General features: G+C 49.8%; 1 protein-coding gene across 2 annotated transcripts in view; it reads right to left on the bottom strand.

The window, feature by feature from the left end:
- CFAP77 (cilia and flagella associated protein 77) overlaps window positions 1-23,779 on the bottom strand; it is a 158,511-nt gene that overhangs the window by 31,444 nt on the left and 103,288 nt on the right. For both annotated transcript variants that reach the window (XM_064371729.1, XM_064371730.1), the window contains one exon: window positions 3,120-3,225. In XM_064371729.1, the coding sequence (XP_064227799.1) occupies window positions 3,120-3,225 (106 nt within the window). The remainder of the gene's footprint in view (window positions 1-3,119; window positions 3,226-23,779) is intronic.

Here is a 23,779-nt window from a genome sequence, read left to right as displayed (position 1 = left end):
TACGTGATGGAATTCACAATACCTCCAAATGTGTCACCTTGGCATCCTGAAAAAGGGCAGAACTAGGATGGTCTGTTTCACATCCCCTGACCTTCTCCCCTCAAGCAGGTTACGAGACCCTCATTTGAGAGGTGCCGCCCCAAACGTACAAGTCAAGAACATCCTGAAAATCTGAACAGACCTTGCCAACTTTCCCCCAGTTTATCACCATGAAATCACGATTCATCCAATTCTGTTTCTCCACAACTATCCTATTCTCTTCTTCATCAAACCTAGCACAAAAATTATGTGTTTGGCCCGACGCCGTAGCTCATGCTTGTAATCCCAGCACTTTGGGAAGCCAAGGTGGGCAGATCATCTGACGTCGGGAGTTCAAGACCAGACTGGCCAACATGGTGAAATGCATGGCTCTACTAAAAATGCAAAATTAGCCGGGCATGGTGGCGCATGCCTGAAATCCCAGCTGCCTGGGAGGGTGAGGTAGGAGAATTGCCACTGCACTCCAGCCTGGGCAACGAGAGCAAAACTCCGTCTCAAAAAAAAAAAAAATTGTGTATATATATATATATGCATTTAACCATTTCTTTGGGCCTTCATTTCCATATGGAGGTTCATGTGCCATGCAAAACCTAAAAACATTTGAATACTTTTCTCTTGCACATCAGTCTCTTGTGATAGGGCCCTCAGCCATGAGTCTAGGATACGCAGAAGGAAAGACATTCTCCTCCCCACAGGCACAGCATAGCGGGCCCTCATTTAATCAGACCCCTTTACACACACAATGCAGAAACCAAGACCCCAACAAAAAGAACCTCACTCAGCCACACCACGTGCAGAGCCGGCGCCTGCTCCAAACCACATGAGCTGTTTTAGGGGGCTCTGCTAGAAAAGGAGGGGCTCGCTCCTAGAGCCGGAAGATGGGATGGGTTTGCCAACACTCTGGGTTGCATGAAATAGCTGCTGATTAAAACTCCCAGCCCTAAGCAGGGCACAGTGGCTCACGCCTGTAAACCCAGCACTTTGGGAGGCTGAGGTGGATCACCTGAGATCAGGAGTTCGAGACCAGCTTGGTCAACATGGTGAGACCCGGTCTCCACCAAAAATATAAAATTATCTGGGCCTGGTGGTGCATGCCTGTAATCCCAGCTACTCAGGAGGCAAGGCTTGAACCTGGGAGGTGGAGGTTGCAGTGAGCTGAGATTGTACCATTGCACTCCAGCCTGGGCGACAAGAGCAAAACTCCGTCTCAAAACAAACGAACGAACAAAAAGTCCCACCTCTAATGCGGGGCTAGAAAGCAGTTTGTGCTGGTAATGCTCCCTCTGAAACCGGCCATTACCACAGCAAGTGGCCTCTTGCTTGAGCCATTAACAAATAAACTAGTCATGGGTTGCTCTTAAAATGTTATTACAATGCCGAGTTCTTTAATGAGCTGTCTTCTCTGCAGACTGCTGAGAAGAGCCAGGAGAGGCCTTGGCACCAGCCACACCTGGAAACCCTCGGCCCCCACCCCGTGTGCCTCTCCTGGCCCCTCCTGAGAGTACCAGCGTTTCTAGAAAGACTCCTCCGATCCCCAGGTTGGCCCTAGAACAACACAGGTGCTGTCGCTGAGCCCCAGGCTTTCCCGTAATCAGCAGGAGTGGGACCCGTCCTTCAGGAAGAGCCTGGACTCTCAGGCCAGACACACCTCCGTCTGTCACTGTTGGCAAATCACGTAATGTCTCCGAGCCCTGGTTTCCCGTGAAGTAAACCAAACTGAGATGACAAGAGGAGAGACGGACCTCAGGGCGTTCTCAGAGAACTAAATGTAAAAACTCAGGGTGCGTGCTCAGCCCAGCCCTCAGCTCAGGGGCTTAGGACGGTGCTGGTTGTGATTGTTGTGACAGCCAGCCACGCTGGGGCCACACCCTCGACGAAGTCTGTGAAGCACTATGTGAACACAGAGCGATTGTGATTTTACCATCAGCAGTCTGGACCTACTGCGGAGGAGGCCAATCTGAGCTCTCCGAAAGTTCGAGTTTCAGAATATTTTAAAGGAAGTAGCATTTTAGTATCTTTTCTTTTGAGATGGAGTCTGGCTACGTCGCTCAAACTGGAGTGCAGTGGCACAATCTTGGCTCACTGCAACCTCCACCTCCCGGGTTCAAGCTATTCTCCTGCCTTAGCTTCCCAAGTAGCTGGGATTACAGGCTCCCATCACCACGCCTGGCTAATTTTTGTATTTTTAGTAGAGACGGGGTTTCGCCATGTTGGCCAGGCTGGTCTTGAACCAGCTGATCCACCCGCCTTGGCCTCCCAAAGTGTTGGGATTAGAGGCGTGAGCCACTGTACCCAGCCTTGAGAATTTTCAAATGTGTATGACAGTACAAACGAACGAGTAAAGATGGTTTTCCTTCCTTCCTTCACTGACCTGATGTCCACCCCATTGCTAGGGACTCCTATCATCAGCAATCGGCAGTGTCTGGACGTCCTCGGGACCTCGGCTCAAACTTCCCTGGGCAGGCTCTGCCTCCCCAAGCCTCGGAAGGAGGGATTACAATGGCTGCCTTGCGGCTTTGGTGACATAGATGACAGGGTGCTTGTCATGCTCGGGAGGCGTTTGGAAAGCTGCCTCTTGGTTAATTTGTAATAAAATGTTACAAAGTGTAATGTAATGTGCTCTTTCCGGCACCCTTTCGGAAGTGAGTTCCTCTTCAGCTTTGCCTTATTGGCCTTTTCTCTGTAGATTGTACAGGACACACCCCTGTGTGGGCCAGGTCGGGTTAGACTAGCATCTGATTTTGGGTGTGTGAAGCTGTGCAGAGGTTTAGGGGGAAGGGTCCCCAGGTAGGAATCAGGACACCTGGGTTCTCATCCCAGCTCAGAGGCACACGGGGCCTATTGACTGGGGGCCCGCACCCATCTCCTCTATCCAGTGAGCTTACGTAGGGTCTGAACCAGATCATCACCACGATCTTTCAGCTCTGGCTTCTCTGATGCTGGTCAGAAGATGCAACCTGATTTCCACCCGACCCCCAACCACAAACATATATGGTGTCACCTCGATGCTTGCCCCTGGCCGGCCCTTCTCTTTTCTCCACCCCACCAGCTGGCAAGCCGGGAGTGAGGGCTACGTTTACCTTCTGCTTCTTCTCCAGTTTGATGGCTTTCTGGGCGGCCTTTTGCTCCTGTACCCACAGCTGCAGGTACCGGTGCTGAAGCAGATCAAAGAAGGGTGTCGAAGGCCTGGGGGGAAGAAGTCCAGACAGAGCTTGAGGCTTGGGACAGACCAGAGTCACCCTCTCCCCACCCCACCCCACCCCTGAGCCTCCTAAACGTCAGGGGCTACAGGGCCCATCAACCCCAAGACTGTGAAAGCCTCTCTCCCAGGCCGCAAAAGCCATGAAACAGGTCCCTCATAGAGCCTGCGAGGGCTGGGCCTGCAGTGGGGATAGGACTCCCTCCTTGCCAAACGTCAGAGGCCTGGTCCTCTGAGCTCTTTCTCACTAGGCCTCATCCCTGGGTCCCAACCTTGGCCTGCTGAAACCAGTCTTAGCCAAGAGTCCCGCTACATTGATGCCCCAGCCTTCATATCTGATTACCCTTGACAGCTGATCAAGTTCCTCATCCACACCCTTGATAGCCGATGACCTTGGCCTGCCTTTAGCAAGGATCTTCCTGTCCTGACATCTCCTCTTGCTGATTTTCCATCACTGCCTCTGCCCCTCCCTTGGCTCCTCAGCTAAACATCCCCACTTCTGTGGTATCTGGAACTGAACTCAGTTCTATACTGTAGCCCCTTCCTTTTTGCAATAGCATTGAATAAAATGTCTTTACCACCTTTAATTAGTGTCTGGCTCTGGTTCTCATTGACAACGATTTCCAGCCAGGGAGCGCTTACCCGAGGCATCTTGTATGCTCCACCCCTTCCCAACATGAAAATGGACACCAGTATTATTCCCATCGTACAGATGAGAAGGGTAGGATCCCAGAGCAGTGCAGGCAACACCGCAAGGCAGACCCGCCCAGCCACAAGCCTCTGCAGCAGCGGGATTTCATGTCCATGAAGCAAATGGCCAACTGCTCCCAGGTGGGGCCTGATCTCTAAACAGGTTGAGAGACTGAATATACAAATGGGCATTGCCCAAACCACATGTTAAAACAGAACTATGGGCTGGGCATGGTGGCTCACGCCTGTAATCCCAGGACTTCAGGAGGCTGAGGCAGGTGGATCGCCTGAGGTCAGGAGTTTGAGACCAGCCTGCCAACATGGTGAAACCCTGTCTCTACTAAAAACACAAAAATTAGCCGGGCATGGTGGTGTGTGCCTGTAGTCCCAGCTAACTTGGGAGGCTGAGACAGGAGAATTGCTTGAACCCGGGAGGTGAAGGTTGCAGTGAGCCAAGATCACATCACTGCACTCCAGCCCGGGAAACTCTGTCAAAAAAAAAAAAAGAACTATGAGCCACAATCTGCAGCACCTAGGTCAGGAAACCAGCCCGTTTTGTACGGTAACCAGCCCAGGAAACCGCCTGCTGTGCCAGATTTGTAGGAAGTTAGACTGCGGTCCCTACCAACAGTCCAGAAAGCCAAACAAAAGCCTTGAAACAGCCAACCCAGAATGTCCGGGACTTGGTTGACAACTGCCGGCTCCACTAATTTTTGTACCCACTTGCAGCTTAGGACAAACCAGAGAAAACTAAATAAGCACCCTAACCAATCCCATAGGATGCCCCCATATATACATATATATATAAAAGGTATCTAGAATTTATGATGTATATCATATATATCATGCATGTACATACATTTCTATTTTCAAGAGGAAGAAAATGAAAAGACAAACCAAACTTATTAACTAAGGAGCAACCTAGAATGAGAGAGAGGACAGGGAGGGAGGAACAGAAGGCAGAGCTAGAACTTGTTGAATGGACTTTGTGTTACAGTTTTGACTTTGGAAACATAAAAAAATGGTTTGTTTTTCTAATTACAAAAGAATTAAAGAGAAAGGGTTAGCATCTACCCCAAATAATAACCAGAGAAAGCAAATGAACCTAACTGTATGTCAACTTGTGACATAACTACAGATGATTATTTCAAGTGACTATTAGTTTATTTATTGAGGTGGAGTCTTGCTCTGTTGCCCAGGCTGGAGCGTGGTGATGCAATCTCAGTTCACTACAACCTCACCTCCCAGGTTTAAGTGATTCTCCTAACTCAGCCTCCTGAGCAGCTGGGATCACAGGCACCAGCCACCACAACCAGCTATTTTTTTTGTATTTTTAGCAGAGACAGGGTTTTGCTGTATTGGCCAGGCTGGTCTCAAACCCCTGACCTCGAGTGATCTGCCCACCTTGGCCTCCCATAGTGCTGGGATTACAGGTGTGAGCCACCGTGCCCAGCTTCAAGTGACTTTAAAAGAGACTTGGGTAGAATATCCCTAGTGTAATATATCCTGAGGATAAAAAGAACCATGAGGAAATCTGAAGCTGTGTCCTTGTTGCTAATAATAATGTTGATATTGTTATTTTGAAACTATTATGTATACATTCCAGGATAAAGTAAATTAGTAATTATATAAATGCCAGTAAGAGAAAAAAATACATATATAAAATCAAAGAAGTAGAAAAAAGCCTCTGTAATTTTACATTTGAATTGTAAATAGTACTATGAACTCGCTAAGTTTTCCTCTTTATAAAAAGTAACATGTTTCCTATCCCTATCTCTGTCCACTGTAAAAGTCTAGAAATGATCATAACTCAGCAGCAAAGAGCACCCCTAGTACCCAGACCATGGTCTCTAAGTGCCATTCTCCACTCAAAAGAACCAGGGCTCGCTGGAGAAATGGCTGACCTCTGTGCCCAGGAGGTCCCCATGCCAGAAGCAAGAAGGCTGTCAGAGGCTACTGGGGGACACGGTAATGGACCAGAGGGACCAGCCCAAATTGGCCAAAGACAGGACGATTTGAGCATTGGACAGAATAATGATGGCTGTGAGTTGAAATCCATCATATAGCGTTCTCTATATGACATATGGATATATATATATGCATAATTCTGGTGGGGAAAAAAAAGGAAAACCTCTTTGTGCAGTTTGGAGGTTGCTAGGCCACAAAATCATTATTCTGAAAATAAATAACAGAGCATTTCCTTGCCTTTCCTGTATAAACTGCATCTCAGGGTAATCAATAAGCGATAAGGGGAAGTTCTTTATAGAAAAACCAGAGCTCAGAAATGCAGGAGGCATGACAGAATTAGTGGGGAAATCACCGTTTTGCAATTCCTAATGAGCTAAAGGATCTAGGGGACATTCATCTGTGGCTGCTAAAATGATCAGGTGGAGGCTGATGGGCAGCTTCACAACAGATGGGTCATGCTGCAGCAGCTGAACCCAATGACCAGCCCTTTAAATGATCATCGTTTTATTATGGCGGTAAATATATGCAACATAAATTTTATCCTGATTATCAATCTTGACATCACAGACAGTGACAAACAGACACTGTGCCGGAAGTGACGTGCTAGGAGGTACGCCGGACTGCCTACCAAATATGTTTGGGGAAAAAAAAAGTGAACTGGAAGGTAATCAAGCTTCTAGACCAGCATTGTCAAATTTATTTATTTTTCTTTATTTTTGAGATGGAGTCTCGCTCTGTCGCCCCACGCTGGAGTGTAGTGGTGCGATCCCGGCTCACTGCAACCTCCACCTCCCTGGTTCAAGTGACTCTCCTGCCTCAGCCCCCTGAATAGCTGGGACTACAGGCAGCCGCCACCATGCCTAGCTAATTTTTTCAATTTTGGAAGAGACGAGGTTTCGCCATTTGGCCAGACAGGTCTCCAACTGTTGACCTCAGGTTATCCATCCACCTCGGCCTCCCAAAGTGCTGGGATTATAAGTGTGAGCCACTGCACCTGGCCTCAAATTACTTTCAATAGAAAAAAACCTGCAATTACTTCTGTACCAACCTAATATAATGTGAGCTACCCCGTAACCCCAAACCAAGGAATGCCTGGAGCCACTAGCAGCTGGAAGAGGCCAGAAGGGTCCTCGCCTCGAGCCCTGGGAGGGAGCGGGGCCTGCTGACTCCTGAGGGGTTCCTCAGCCTACATGCTGGGAAAACATCGATGGGACCCCCATTCCCGATGAGTGGTATCCATAACAGGGCCAGTGACTGGAACATGAAGGACCCTGTGAGCAGCGTTTCTCAAACTATGCACATGGGTCACCATGGGATCTTGTTCAGGGCACCTCCGGTTCAGTCACACGGGTGGCCAGAGGTGCTGCATCCAGGCCTCATGCTTCAAGGCTTAAGGACTTGGGGATAACCTCGCTCCGAACTCTCAACCGCCCAAAGTCCCAGGAAGGTGCAGGTGATTATTTCTGTGCAGCTATGTAGACATGCATCTGAGGAGAGGAGCCACAGCCGTTATCCGATGTTCACAGCATCCCAAGTGGCTGGGACCTTGGGTGTGCGCCGCCATACCTGGCTGATTTTTTGTTTATTTTGTAGAGATACAGGTCGCACTATGTTACTCAGACTGGTCTCGGACCCTTGAGGTTCAGCGATCCTCCTGCCTTGGCCTCCCATAGTGTTGGGATTACAGGCGTGAGCCACCAAGCCTGGTTTACGTGATTTGCAAAGATGCAAATGCCCCAGGAAGGGTTCAGAACCTCAGAACCCACCCCGCGACTTAATTTCACAGAAAAAAGCAGGCGGCAATGGAGGTGCTGAGAGGGGAAGCGGCTCCCCGGGTCACACAGCTCAGGACCGGAGAGGCAGACGGCGAGCCTCTCACTCTGCGTTTTATGTGGCCTGCATGGTGGTCTTAAACTTTGAAATCATTGTCAACACTTAAAAATTAAAAATTTTTCCATTCAAAAGACAACTTCCTGGAGTGTCTTGACATTTTGTAAGTTCTGCCAACGCTAGACTGCCCTCTTGGCTGCAGCAATTGGCTGGCGCTGAGTAAAATTCCCCTTCTGCCCCAGGCCTCACCCTGCCCTATTGCCCTACCAGGCTGGCTCCACTCTCTGCTGGGCTCCTCCACGTGTTTCACCTTATGGCCCAGAGACAGCTGTAAAGCTAAACCGGACCCTAAATATCCACTTCCTGGCCCCTGACTGTGCCCCTGGACCGGTCGGCCTCCCCTCTACACAGCTGTCTTCAGGCCGAGGCCGAGCTGGGATTCTGTCTGAGCCGAGGTTTAGCAGCTTCGAGCTGCCACCCCTGCTCACAGGTCCTTCCCACGGCAGCCTTCGGTGCCGCTACAAACGGTGGTTCTTTGTTTTCCAGTTCCTTTACCCCTGCGGTGACTTTTATTACTTAATTATTACACGCCCCATGCTTCTGAGCAGCCTAATTTATTGCTGTGTTTTCTAATGACACTAGATTCGTAATCTGAAAATATCTACCCCAAGAGGCCGATCACAACAAAAAAGCTCTCTTCTCAGCAGCCCCCGACACATCCATCGCCACCACAAAGGCACCCGCGGCCTCGGCTGACATCCTCATGTCTTGCTCTGGCCAGCAGCTCTTATCACCGGGAAAGGGGCTGGGGCGTGAGAGTAACCACAAACCCTGGGAGTCCCAACGGCTCCAGCCTGGGTTCTCTGAAGGAGACCAGCAGGCTGTGCCCGCTTCTGCTCCGGCTCGTTACCTTGGATACAAAGGTGGAGAAGCTGGTCTGATACGGGAAGAACCTAGGACATAAGGATTGTATCACTCCTTGCTTAAAATGCCTTCCACGGCCCCCCAGGTCTTAGCCTAAACCCAGACTCATTGCCCGGGCCTCAGGGGCCTTCCAGCGGCTCCTGCCTCTTTCCCCAGCTCCTGCTACATGCAACACCTCGGGTGAACTCTAGGCCTTTATGCTGAGCAAAAAAGGCCAACCTCAAAAGTTTACACGTGTGATTCTATATAGATCACATTCTCAAAATTTTCCAGGCATTACGAAATAGAGGGAAGCAGGGTTCACTGAAAGGAGTGTGAGGAAGATCTTTGGATGATAGAACAGTTTTGTATCTTGATTGTGTCACACAAATCTACACGTGAAAGAGTTGCAAGAACTAAATACACCACATGCACACACATACACACAGGCACACATGCAAATGAGGGCATACACTGGCAATCTGAGTGGAATCTGTGTATAGTACCAATGTCCATTTATTAGCTTTCGTTTTGCAATCTAGTTATGTGAAATTCTCTCATTGTGGGGAACTAGGTGAAGAGGATTCGGGCTTTTTCCGTACAATTTTAAAAACTTCCTGTGAATCTATAATTATTTCAAAGTAAAATATTTTTAAAAATGCAATCAAGCATGCTAGAGGAAAGACTGAAATGGCTTTATACTTTGTAGGAAAATATTTTAAAATTACTATCATATGGGGCCGAGCATGGTGGCTTCTGTCTGTAATCCCAGCACTTTGGGAGGCCAAGGCAGGTGGATCACCTGAGGTCAGGAGTTCGAGACAAGCCTGGCCAACATGGCGAAACCCCATCTCTACTAAAAATGCAAAAATTAGCTGGGTGTGGTGGCGTGCACTTGTAGTCCCAGCTAATTAAGAGGCTGAACACAAAAATCACTTGAACCTGGGAGGCAGAGGTTGCAGTGACTCCAGATCGTGCCACTGCACTCCATGCTGGGCAACAGAGAGAGACTCTGTCTCACAAAAATTAGCCAGGTGTGGTGGTGCATGTCTGTAGTCCCAGATACTTGGGAACTGAAGCAGCAGAATCATTGAACCCATGAGCCGAGATTGCACCATTGCACTCCAACCTGGGCACTGCAGCAAGACTCTTTCTCAAAATAAAAAAAAATTACCATCATATGAAGAGGTAATCAAAGAGTATAGGGGCAAAAAAGAAATAGGATAAAAATCAATATGAGGTGTGTCAATTAATTTTTTTTGAGACAGGGTCTTGCTCTGTTGCCCAGGCTGGGGTGCAGTGGCGCAATCCCAGCTCACTGCAACCTCTGCCTCCCACATTCAAATGATTCTCATGCCTCAGCCTCCCAAGTAGCTGATATTACAGGCATGCGCCACCATCCCCGGCTAATTTTTGTATTTTAGTAGAGATGGGGTTTCACCATATTGGCCAGGCTGGTCTCAAACTCCCAGCCTCAATGATCTGCCCATCTTGGCCTCCCAAAGTGCTGTGATTACAGACGTGAGCCACCATGCCTGGCTTTAATTTTTTTTTAAGTATGTTATCTTCCCGATTTTTGTGGTTTGTGGTATTGGTCAGCTAATTTAAATTTGCAATTTGTTCTGATTTCTTTTCTCGTCCTAATTAATTATTCAATTTTGTGCCTGAATTTGTAGGCACGATTTTGAAATTTTTTTCTGAAAGAGGGCCCCCAAGCTTGAATAAGCTGTGGGCTTTTTATCGCACAAAACCTGGAGCTGTCCCGAATGCAGGTAAGATTTTGATTTTTATTTAGCCTGAGAGAATATCATGGACAACTTTGTGCCAATAAATGTGAAAACTAAATAAAGTGGGCGATATTCCCAGGACATATAAAAGATCAAAGTTGACCGAAGTACTTATACAATACTTTAGTAAAGCCTTGGGAACCAGCCTGGGTGCTTTTATTTATTTGTTTATTTAATTATTTTTGAAATGGAGTCTCGCTCTGTTGCTTAGGTTGGAGTGCAGTGGCATGATCTCTGCTCACTGCAGCCTCCATCTCCTGGGTTCAAGTGATTCTCCTACCTCAGCCTCCCGAGGAGCTGGGATTACAGGCTCACACCACCATGCCCAGCAAATTTTTGCATTTTTTTTTTTTTTTAAGTAGAGACAGGGTTTCGCCAAGTTGGCCAGGTTGGTCTCAAATTCCTAACCTCAAGTGATCCACCACCTTGGCGTCCCAAAGTGCTGGGATTGCAGGCATGAACCACAGCACCTGACCCTGGGTACTCTTACACACAAGCTTTCCCAATTGTGCTATAGAAACTATTCCAGAACTTTCCAGAACTTTTTCTAAAACAGCTTCCCAAATCATTTTATGATCACAAACCGAGGCAAGGAGAATATACACACTGCTGCTCAGTCTCACTTATAAACACAAATCAAAGAATACTAAGTAAAGTAGGTGGAGCACAGTGGCTCATGCCTGTAATCCTGGCACATTGGGAGGCCAAAGTGGGTGGGTCTCTTGAGCTCAGGAGTTCGAGACTAGGCTGGCCAACATGGCAAGACCCTGTCTCTAAAAAAAGAATTAGAAAATTTAAAAAAGAGTGCTATGTAAAATAGCACCAAATCAAATAGGCTAATGCATTAACAGCAAAGGCCCCTTGTAATACGCTGCATCTACCCTGGAGCCTGGGAGAGGGGTGACGGGGCAGAAACCGGATACACAGATGCAGCTCACCCTCTGCCTCTTCTCTCCAAGCAGCCAGCCAGGGGAGGAACAAAATTTATCTCCCAATGCACTTGAGAGTGTTGATGATACCGGAGCCTGGGCATGTTAATTAGAGCATGGAGACTGCCTTTTGTAATTAGAAGCCACCAGAAAACTGAGGAAGCCTGAGATTTCATCTAAGGGATCAGGAAAGAAGTCGACCCTTAGAGCAGGTTTGAACAGGCGGTCAAGGACCCGAGTGTTCTTGGCTCCCCCTTTGCCTCCCGGCTGTTCACGGAGCTGATCACATTTGTAAAAGCGATGGCCTTCATGAGGAAATATTACACAGCTGCCAAAAAGAATGAAGTGGCTGTGTGTGTAATGAGCCAGAGACATCTCTGAGACATGTCATGTGTAAAACAAGAAGTCGGGGAGGAGATGGATAGTCCAAGTGCCTCTGCACAGACGTGGGTGGATGAAGGAAAGACCGGAAGGCCGGGCGTGGCGGCTCACACCTGTAATCCCAGCACTTTGGGAGGCTGAGGTGGGAGGATCACTTGAGATCAGGAGTTCCAGACCAGCCTGGCCAACATGGTGAAACCCTGTCTCTACTAAAAACACAAAAATTAGGTGGGTGTGGTGGTGGGTGCCTGTAATCCTCAGCTAATCGGGAGGCTGAGGCTGGAGAATCATTTGAACCTGCACCACTCCAGCCTGGGCAACAGAGTGAGACCCTGTTTCAAAAAAAAAAAAAAAAAGACTTGAAGGAAGCCCACCAGTGATGTCCGCATGGAAGCCCCAGGCAGGGGAGCAGAACTGCGGGTGGGGTAAGGCGCCTTTCATCTTTCAGTTTACTTAGTGGTTGCATACAATTATTTTGCAAAGAATAGAGAAAAAAAGGAAAAAGAAAGGACTCCTGTGAGTTGGTTGAGGTCGCATAGCCGTGGTGGGGATGATGGATTCCGGTCCCCAGACTCGGGGTCAGGATGCATTCCTAGCCCCAACTGCCATGTGCAGATCCACACCGAACATCAGATCAGAACTCTCCGGCCCGCCGTTTGCTTCCCACCGCAAAGCAGCTGGGGTGATCCTGCCTTCCTGGAGCCACGGGGAGCGCCCTTGGCTGGAGAGCCCAGCCCTACCCCATCACGCGCTGGGGACGTCTAGCATTTCCCTCTGTACGTGACCTTTCTAGAATGCATCTTTAGGAGGAGTTTTTTCTGTTTTCTTCCGAAACCGTTTTTTGCTGCTGCCTTACAACACGTTCAGTTTTGTTTTGTTTTGTTTTAAGTAAATGCAGTTCTTTATGGTAAAATATAGGCATTTTCCCACCCCCAAAATGAACGATTTTTGCCCCAGGCAGAGAGCCCCTGTGGTAACAATTACGGCCGTCCTTTCTGCAGCTTTCTTTTGAGGCACTGGAGGGGTTCACATGGAGGACCTTAATTATTTATCCTCACTAAATGAGCATGGGAAAGGTGCGAATGGGAAGCGAGGCCCAGAGAGGTCAAATGGCTTGGCCAGGGTCACACAGCACATTCCAGTAGGAAGCCTGGACCTCTACCCTCTGGCTGCAGGGTTTCTGACCAAGAGAATTTGAATCAATTTTCACAAAAGACAGGGCAGTTAAGGCTGAACAAGGCTGCCCAGCAAGCCAGCTGCACACAGAGGTCAAGTCCAGGGGCCCTGGCTAAATTCATATAGGGCTCCAGACTTTTCCAGACACCATCCTTTGTCCCTGGACCTTGCAGCAGCCCCCACCCCTTGGCCCCCTTTTTAAAAAATGCAAGTCTGGGGCTGGGCACGGTGGCTCACGCCTGTAATCCCAGCACTTTGGGAGGCCGAAGTGGGTGGATCACTTGAGGTCAGGAGTTTGATACAAACCTGGCCAACGTGGTGAAACCCTATCTCTACTGAAAATACAAAAATTAGCCAGGCGTGGTGGTGGGCGCCTGTAGTCCCAGCTACTCAAGAGGCTGAGGCAGGAGAGTTGCTTGAACCTGGGAGGCAGAGGTTGCAGTGAGCCGAGCTTTTGTCACTATACTGCAGCCTGGGCGACAGAGCGAGGCTTCATCTAAAAAAAAAAAAAATCAAATCCGTTTCTGTCTTTCTCAGCACAGCCAGTGGCTTCCCATTGCCCTTGGGAGCGCATGATTCTCAAGAGTCTCAAGCCCAGTCCCTCTCCTACCCCCTCCCAAATGCAGAGTCCTCCCCCACCTCCTCCTGGACTCCTCTCCTTTGCCTGGCCGATTCCCCCCGAGATATCCCTTAGCTCTGCCCACTCTGCCATGCCTGAGTTTCCCACGTGTGAAGGTGTCTGAAGTTCTTTACAATGGTTGGCTCAGAGTCTGCCTTTCCCACCAGGCTCTGAGCTCCACAGAGCAGGGATGGTGCTGGGTTGTCCTCTCCAAATCTTCAGGCCTGGACCGTCTGCACTCTGCAGAGAAACCGAGTGACTCTGGAAGCCTTTAAAAACCCCTTTCCCGAGGACCCCTGGCCTCAACTGCAAGGCCCAGGAGGAGGACTCTGGAAGAAATGGGCTTTTCCTTGGGGAACCTAATGACGGGGGTGGGGTGGCCCCAATATCCTTCAGGATGGGTGCAAGCATGGAGGACAAGCCACGTGGCCTCTTGATTCCCTTCTCTCTCTCTCTCATGGGAGGATCGGCTGTTAAGTCAGCATGTCAGAGCCCCGGGATCCTCTCAGCCCAGGGGCAACAGGGACAGCCCCAGAGAACAGAGAGCCCAGCCAGGCCAGGAGTTGCCGTGGAAGCAACCTTTTTCTGAAGACGAATGAGAGGAGGTTCCTGAAGCTGAGGACAGGCTGGAGGAGCCAGGGAGATCTGTGGCTCTCAGACTTGCTCCTTATGAATCTTTAGGACCGTCGTGGGAAGTAGAAAAGTTCCTTTTCAAAGTTTCCTCTCTTGCTAAAGAGTAATCATAAGTGTTAGAAACAATAGTTTGTTTTAAACACTTTCTTCAAAGCCTCCTTGGCATTTTGCTAGGTGCTTTTTGTTAAGCCCTGTCCTATGTAGCTGTTAGACGTGCTCACAGGCATGTAGTACATTCTATGTCCTTGTACTTCAACCAAGATATCTGTGCTGGACGTGATCACAGGCATGTCCCAGCTCGCAGCCTATGCCCCTTCCTTATTTAGACTTTCTGTTTGTTCTCCGTTGCTTTTACCTGTTTAAAAAAGTTTTAAGTTGTTAGCCAATTAAGTTTTAATTTTAGATTGTGAAGTCTGGCTCCAGCCAACAGACATCAGACACAGCAGTCAAGACAAACCTAATGCATGAAGGATAAATATGTCTGCTTTTCCTTTGTTCATTGTACTCTCGTGCCAAGATGGCTAACAGGAGCACCCTTTCTGCAGAAAGTAAAGTTGCCTTGCTGGGAGATCCTTTGTCTCAGTGCCGATTTTTCTTTGCAGCACCAAGCATCTGTTTTCAACACCGTGTTCAGAAGTAATTCAGGTTTGTGAATGTCTCTGATTCTGGGCGATACTGAAAGGATCTGCCAGGGCACTGGGATGGGGATGCAGGACTTCAGGCTCCTCCGAGGTAGGATGGCCCTCCTGGCCTTCAAGACTCTTCAGAGCCCAGAGAGAGAGGAGTGGAGGGCTGGCTCCGTGCCAGTGTCTGGGGAGGGGCTCCTGGGCCAGAGGCAGAAGGAATTGGGTCAGGCCACATTGGACCTGAGACCAGGTCCTCATGCACTCCTATTGCCCTTGGGAATGCATGATTCTCAAGGGTCTCAAGCCCAGTCCCTCTCCTACCCCCTCCTAAATGCAGAGTCCTCCCCCACCTCCCCCGGACTCCTCTCCTTGGCCTGGCAGATTCCCCGCAAGACCTCCCTTAGCTTTGCCCACTCTGCCATGCCTGCACTTCACACATTCAAAGGTGTTTGAAGGTCTCTAAAAAGACCTGGGTTCCTGGGCCGAGGGCAGAAGGAACTGGGTCAGGTCCACACCGGACCTGAGGCCAGGAGCTTCATGAGGGCTGGCGTCCTCCTGAGAGTGGGGTAAGGAACTGACTGAAAAGCGACATGAGGGACTTCTGGGGATGGAAATGTGCTGTATCTTTTAATTAATTTAGAGACTGGCTGGAGTGCAGTGGTGCGATCCTAGCTTACTGCAGCTTTAATCTCCTGGGCTCGAGCAATCCTCTTGCCTCAGCCTCCTGAGTAGCAGGGACTACAGCACTCACCACCATAACTGGCTAATTTTTAATTTTTGTAGAGATGGGAGTCTCACTATGTTGCCCAGGCTGGTATTGAACACCTGGCTTCAAGCAATCCTCCCACCTTGGCTTCCTGAAGTCCTGGGATTACAGGTGTGAGCCACTGTGCCTGGTCTGGAAATATGCTATATCTTCATTGGATACCCAGGTGCATAAATTTGTCAAATCTCATCAAATTATGCATGGATCATTGTATTGTCAGGAAATTACACCTTAATAAGGCTGTTTCAAAAGAAAAACTTAAAAAGACATGATTGAGGAGTAAACGGCTGAGGCAGGAGTCATAGCAGAAGACAGGCTTGATGAAGGTACTAGGATGGTTTCTGAGTGAGAGGAGAGGGGAGGGAGCACGATGCCAGACATTGTTGCTGTGTAGCAGAGTGGATTAGCCTGAGGGAGGGGGCAGGGTACAGGATTTGAGGGCCCAAGAACATTTCAGGTGGAGGAAGGGGACAACAGAAAGGCAGAGCACCTTGTGAATGAGATCTCAACTCTGTGTTCACTCGCTCGTTAGTCCATCCTTCATCCCCTTATCCATCCATCCATCCATCCATCTATTCATATCTCTATCCACCCACTCATCCGTCCACCCACTCATCCATCCATCCATCCATCCATCTACCCACCCACTCATCCATCCACCCTCTCATCCATCCATTCATCCATCTGTCCATCTATTCATCCATCTACCCACCCACTCATCTGTCCACCCACTCATCCATCCATCCATCCATCCATCCATCCATCCATCCATCCATCTACCCACCCACTCATCTGTCCACCCTCTCATCCATCCATCCATCCATCTACCCACCCACCCATACATCCATCCATCAATCTACCCACCCATCCATCCATCCATCCACCCACCCATCCATCCATCTGCCCACTCACCCATCTACCCATCTGGCCTATTCAGGAGTATTAGCGCTATGTCTGAACATGGGGGCAGCTCCCTGCCCTCTGGAGTCACAGAGCATGCAGCAGAGACAACCATCCTCACAGCTCACACTCCCTGCCTGCTTCCTCAATCCTTGGGACAACAACTCGAGAGACTGATACTGATATCCTCACTTTATAGATGAGAAATCTGAGACCCAGGGAACTCCACTGTCTTGTTCAAGACCACGCAGGTAGTTGTTTGAATCAGAAGCCTGTAGGGGTAGCCACGGTGCAGCCCTACCATCCTGCAGTGCCAAGAGCCAGTGCCAGTATAAACAGCCACCTGCTGCGTGGCTGGGGCTCAGAGGAGAGAAAGGTTAATTCAGCAAGGGTGTGGGATAAGGGACGTCTCCTCTGAGGCTTTGGACAGATCACTGGGGATGGGCAGAAGGTGGCCAAGCAGGGAAAGTGAAGCAAGGGGAGCTCCAGACAGGGAACGGTGTGAACACAGACAGGACTCCCAGCTAGAGACGGGCCTGATCTGCCCTCAAGAATAACAGCGATTCAAAATCCCTCCCATCCTAATAAGCACTTTCTATACCAAGCCCTCCACGTGCAAGCTTGAGTCCTCACAATTCTGGAAGGGAGGATGGAGACTCCTGGCTTTCAGAAGGGGAAACTGAGGCTCAGAGAAATGGAGCGACTTGCCTGTGTGATGGTCAGGGATGCAGAGTAGCCAGACAGGAGAGCCAGGGTCCGAATCCTGGTTCCCCTGGCCCCGAAGCTTTTTGTCCCTAAAGATTAGGCTGTGTGGAGCCACTCCAAGGTGGGTCTGAATGATCCAGTCATCTCTGTCCAGGTGGAGGAAGCTTGGTCAAGTTGTGCTTGTTGGCAATTTGCTTGTCTGGACTCCTTAGCAAGTGTTTCCTCTATACAAAGGAGTCCAGTTTGTCCTGACTCCCCCGCTGGGCCCCATCCAGGGGTCTCAGGCCCCACACTTGGGCTGCGAGAGCTTCTGAGTTGCTGTTTCTGCTGTTTGGAAAGCTGGGCTTTGGGCTTGCCCATGGACTCCTAAACAGCCTGTGTTGTGACGACAGGGCCCCTGCTAAGAGTTTCGACGAATTACCTGCTGATAACCTGGCAGGAACCCCCCAGAAAAGTTTCTCACCACCCGCCTCGCCCACCAGTCACAAAACCGTGTCAAAACTCAGTCCCATACAGCGGAAAATAGGGAGTGAAATGAAATCAGCTCCTACTCGGGATAGGCCTCCCAGAAACTTCAAATTAGCTCCATCAAACCCATCCTCACTGCTCTGCGATTGATACCCCAGACCAGGGGTTGATCTCCGATGCAGGCACAGGGGACGTGCAGGGGAAATGGAAATTATCATTTGCAAACATTAGGCTGACACTTTGTGTGTGCGGGGGATGAGGGCTGACAGCTCTGATTTGCCGGTGCGGCTCCGCTCTGCCAGGAGTGCTCTGTGGATTAGAGGGGCCCTTTCATGGCAACCCATCTTCATCTTCACTGCTCATTAAAACTTTGTGGAGCTGGAGAACTTGGCGGAAGAGAGGAAGCTGGAGGAGCCTTCTGAGGGACTTTAGGTACACGTTTGTTGAAAGGTGTTTCAGAAGGGAGACTTGGGTCTGACAAACTGGGTTTTAGTGCGGCTCTCCGTTCACAGCGGGCTAAAATAATTGGTCATCAGTGACTACTAATTCGGTTTAGTAGCCAGAGGCGATTTTTTTCTTCCTGGAAAATCAATGACAGCACGGAGGTCTGTTCAACGTGATTCCGCTCAAGACGGGTCCTTATTTGGCTCTTGATGCTTCTTCCAGTGGAGACAGCTATTTTGTTAAAATAAAATTAAAATCCATCTCTAATATACCAGCAGTCTGCTGCTCCCGGGGCCGCGGAGGCACTGCCACCCTCGCAGCTGAGAAGGCACGGAGGGGCGGATGGTGGCCTCTGAGGCTGGGTCTGGGGCCGTGGATGGCTGGCTTGGGAGGAGGGAGAAGACTGGAGGGCTGGGCTTCTCTCAACGATGTGAAATCAACACCCGATCCAGGACAGACACCCAGAAGTGGTGCCATCTAGGGAGATCCACCTTCTCCACCTACTGGATGGGGTTTCCCAAGACCGCCCTCGTGTCTCACACAGCCCCGAGCCGCGTGCTGCAGGGCTGGGGTGTCTCCCTTTTTCCTTGGCACCCAAGGCTTCCTGAAAGGCTTGGCTGTCCGACTGTCAAGTGACTTCCACGGCTGTTTACTGGGCACTTTCTTGTGCCTATAGTTTCACCGAGGTTTTTTTCCAACAAGTGATTATAACATTGCCCATGGGTACCAAAGCTACCACTAAATGCTATTTTTTTTAATTTGTTTTTTTTTAACTGAAACTTTTATGGAGATCATTGTAGATTCACACGCAGTTTGTAAGAAATGAGGCAGAGAGCTCCCACGTGCCCCCTGCCCGGGTTTCCCCAATGGTAACCATAGAATAAAATTACAGCCAGGATGATGACATTGATAACAGTCCAACAATGTCATTCAGATTGCCCCGATTTCACCTGTACCCGTGTGTGTGTGTGTGTGTGTTTCTGTGTGATTTAATCATGTGTTATTTTATGTATCTACCACCATACACAAGATGCAGAAAATTCCATCCCCACAAACCTCCCTCCCCTTGTCCTTTGGAAACACAGACACCTCTTTTCCACGCTGTGCTCACGTTCCAGGGACTGTGTCATTTCATCCCGACAAGAAACCTACTAGACAGGAACTACTATGACGTCAGCCTCACTTTACGTATAAATAAACTAGAGTTCAACAGATTAAATAGCCCACTCAGGCTCAGCATTGGGCAACTACTGCCCTAAAATTATTGCAAATAGCAGACTCTGGGCCACGTCTGACCTGCAGACATGCTTAGTTTGGCCTGTAGCGTCTTAAAACCTTAAGTAACCAATATATATTTTTTAAAAAATCAGAAGATTCTTTAAATATCATAAATATTCATAAATATCCAAATGCCTGACTTTATTTACTGAGATGTTAGATGATCTGGTAACACTGGCACACATCCCTACATGTCCACAACTGGCTGGAGCTGCCAACTTTAGACCAGGCACGTGGCCCAGTTTGCCGCAGTCCCCACCACTCCCTATCGCCTTTTACCTGCCAGGCCTCTGCAGGCTTGTGAATTTGTAACCCTGGTTCTATGCCAACTAAACAACAAAAATACTTGGTGCCTCTCTCACTACCCAAGAGCCCAAGAAACTGTTCACTGATGGATTGACATCATTTTTTTTTCTCTGATGGAAGGAGTGTTAACCCGACTGATAGAGGGAGAGATGGAGGCCCGTGGAGAGTGTGTGGCCTACTCAAAGTTCCTCGCCGTGGAAATGGGAGAGGTCTGTGTTGAGTCTGGGGTCTTCAGGCTTCAAGGCAAGTTCTCCATCCTCTCTCTGCCTTCAACTCTGCTCGCTGCAGAAAGGGGTGCCAGGAGGGGCAAGAAGGGGAGAGAGAAGAGAGGGAATTCTTCCTTTCCAGGAGGGAAGGAAGTGGTGAGGCCTTAAAGGAAGAACTAGGACCAACCTGCCCATCAGGCCCAGAAGGCCCCATGCCTGAGCCCAAGACACTTTCAGGGACTCATAAAAATATTTAAATTTCTTTTAAAATCAGAAAAAAAATGAAAACAATTCAGCCTGGGTTATATTCATCTTTATACTAACATACCATAAAACATATATATTTTTAATAGAGGAAGGGACACAGGAAGGCAAGTGTGCCCCGGGGCCCCAGAGTCCTCCTGCAGCTCCGGGAGGGAGGTGCCAGCCCTCAGGTCCAGCTGCCCTGGACCCAAAGACACAGGCCTAGGCCTGGATGAGAAGTTGGATTTGACACAGTCTTTCTTTCCCTCATAATGTCAAGGCCAAGGATTCTCTGTTCGCAGAGTGAATAAGAATATCCCAGAGACTTTAGTAAAAGGAGAGATGTCACCCTCCACCCCCAAACATTCTGGCTTTCTGGGCCTGGGTGGGGCCAAGGTATCTGCATTTTAGCAAGGGTGCCTCCTCCACCCCCACCAAGCCTTCCCCCGGCAGGGGACCCTCCACCTGCTGGCCACCAGCACCTCTGTCCTCCCAGCAGGGAGCTGAGCTCTGGCCCCCTGGGGGCTGCTGCACCCCTCGGCCCGCCCTCACCCCTCACTGCCTTTTTCTTAATTGCCCCCTCAGCTCCAGGTCCCGCTTCTTCTAGGAACAGAGGTGGAGGAAGGGGTGGAACTGAGCGCTGCCTGTCTCCCTGGCAGGACTCTTAGAGCTAATTAGAGAAGAGAACCTCTGGGCTCGTGGCTACTTTTTAATTGTTTGTGGATCCAACATAAAAGCTAATGACGCGGGGAGGCTTGGTTAGCGGCACACGGGGCGGGGAGGCCTGGTTAGCGGCACACGGGGCGGGGAGGCCTGGCTAGCGGCACACGGGGTGGGGAGGCTTGGTTAGCGGCACACGCCTGACTTCTAAATCTGAGAGGTCATTTGCAATGTGTTAACATTTTTCACAAGGGTGAATTCAATTAGCAGTTCAGAGCTGGCGAGCAGCGTTCAGTGAAGCTGAAAGGGAAAGGGCTGAGAATGAAAGATCCGCCAAGCCACTCAGAAACCCACTGGGCAAGGGGATCCTGGCATCAGGAGAAAGGTGAGTCCCGGGTCGGCACCTCTGCCGGGAGATAGTGAGGATGGCAGAGAGGCCACGGACCGGGAGTTAGGAGACTGGACTCTCACCAAGCGTGTGTAACTCAGCAGAGAGCCTCGCCTGTGGACCTCAGTTTCCCCTTTTCCAAGGTGACCATGGGTACCTATCCTTTGCCTGCCCAGGAGGACAGAGAACCTCTTCTCACTGTCATCCGTGGTCAATAGCAAGGGAAGGGGGCATCTCCTCACCATCATCTGTGGTCAATGACAAGGGAAGGGGGCATCTCCTCACTGTCACCCGAGGCCAGTGACACATGGAGGGGGCATCTCCTCACTGTCACCTGACGTCAGTGACACATGGAGGGGGCATCTCCTCACCGTCACCCGTGGTCAGTGACACAGGGGAGGGGGGTATCTCCTCACTGTCACCCGAGGTCAGTGACACATGGAGGGGGCATCTCCTCACTGTCACCTGATGTCAGTGACACATGGAGGGGGCATCTCCTCACTGTCACCCATGGTCAGTGACACGGGGGGGGTGTATCTCCTCACTGTTACCCGAGGTCAGTGACACATGGAGGGGGCATCTCCTCACCATCACCCGTGGTCAGTGACACAGGGGAGGGGGGTATCTCCTCACTGTCACCCGTGGTCAGTGACACAGGGGAGGGGGGTATCTCCTCACCGTCACCTGTGGTCAGTGACACATTGAGGGGTTATCTCCTCACTGTCACCTGAGGCCAGTGACACATGGAGGGGGCATCTCCTCACTGTCACCCGTGGTCAGTGACACATGGAGGGGGCATCTCCTCACTGTCACCTGAAGCCAGTGACACATGGAGGGGGCATCTCCTCACTGTCACCTGTGGTCAGTGACACATGGAGGGGGCATCTCCTCACCGTCACCCATGGTCAGTGACACAAGAGGGGGCATCTCCTCACTGTCACCCGTGGTCAGTGACACATGGAGGGGTTATCTCCTCACTGTCACTTGTGGTCAGTGACAAAGGGGAGGTAGAAAAAGTTGAGAAGATGGGAGGGCAGATGGCCCAGCACCCGGAAGGACAATCGAGGCCGTCAGCACAGGCAGAGGAGGTCTCACTGCAGCTGGCAACTCTGCTCATGGACATCAACACCGAGGACCCTCGCCCAGGGGCACCAGCTGTGCCGGGTGCTTGCGGGGGCATTGTCATGGGGGGACACGAGAAACACCCTAGCAGTAGAGAGATGGATACATCTGTGGCGGACAATTCGGACAGCGGGACCGGGTGACGTTGCAAACGTGTGCCATGAGACTAGCGAGTCACTGTGCAGAGTGACTTACAGGGCACAGCACCCCGCTAAGTAATCCGTGTGATTTATGGATAGCTAACAACGGAGCAAACCTGGGCACGCTGGGTGGAAAGCATGCCTGCTCCAACCTCGGGACGCGTCGTCGGGGAGGACGGGGAGGGGCTGAGGCCAGGAAGGGGCGCCAAGGGCTTCAGACTGCGTTTGTCACGCTTTGTTTCTTTAATATTAAAGGAAAGGATCAGAAGCGAAGGTGGCCAGAGGGTTAACATTTGTTAAACCCAGGTAGTGGGTTCACGGGAGTTAGTTGTGTCGCTTCTGAACTTTTCTATTTGCTTGGAAAGTTTTCTCATAAAGAAAAGAAACGGTTGGATAAAATATTTGCTCCCTTGACAGCACCATAGGGTGCCTGCAGTCAATAATAACTTAATTGCACATTTAAAAATAACTAAAAAGTATAACTGGATTGTGTGCTCGAGGAGATGGAGACCCTATTCTCCATGACATGATAAGTACGCATTGCATGGCTGTATCGAAACATCTCAGAAACACAGACACCTCCTGTGTACCCACAAAATTAAATATTTTTAAATTAAACAAATAAAATAGTTGCTCCTCATAAAAGCATTTATATCAATCATCTTTTTATTTTTTTTTACTTTTTGAAACGGAGTTTCACCCATGTCACCTAGGTTGGAGTGCAGGGGCACGATCTCGGCTCACTCCAACCTCTACCTCCTGGGTTCAAGCGATTCTCATGCCTCAGCCTCCTGAGCAGCTGGGACTACAGACGCCTGCCACCACGCCCGGCTATTTTTATATTTTTAGTAGAGATGGGGTTTCGCCATGTTAGCCAGGCTGGTCTCGAACTCCTGACCTCAGGTGATCTGCCCGCCTTGGCCTCCCAAAGTGCTGGGATTACAGGTGTGAGCCACCGCGCCTGGCCTATACCTATCATCTTTTGACTGATTACAAACCCCTTCCGTATTTTTCATGAAAACGTAAGGGGGAAGCCATTGTAAAATCATGGTTCTAAAGATCATTGTCTTGAAACCCAACGGCACCTAAAATGCAGGACTCTCTGACTCAATTTGCGTTAAGATGCTTTGGTAATTACAGTGGGCTGAATGGCACCCCCTCCACCACCGAAAGATATGTCCACATCCTAACCCCCTGAGCCTGGAAATCTGGCCTTATTTGGAAAAGAAGTCTTTGTAGATGCGATGAAGTTAAAGATCTTGAGATCAGATCATCCTGAGATATTTGGCTGAGCCCTAAACCCAGTGACAAGTGTCTTTGTAAGAGACAGAAGAGGAGAAGACAGAGACACGGGAGAGACAGCCACGTGAAGT

The sequence above is a fragment of the Aotus nancymaae genome, unplaced genomic scaffold, assembly GCF_030222135.1.
Source record: "Aotus nancymaae isolate 86718 unplaced genomic scaffold, 86718_ANA_hifiasm-v0.15.2.pri h1tg000158l, whole genome shotgun sequence".
NCBI lineage: Eukaryota > Metazoa > Chordata > Mammalia > Primates > Aotidae > Aotus > Aotus nancymaae.
The sequence above is the reverse complement of the archived record's forward strand: the minus strand, read 5'-3'. Positions and strand labels throughout refer to the sequence as shown.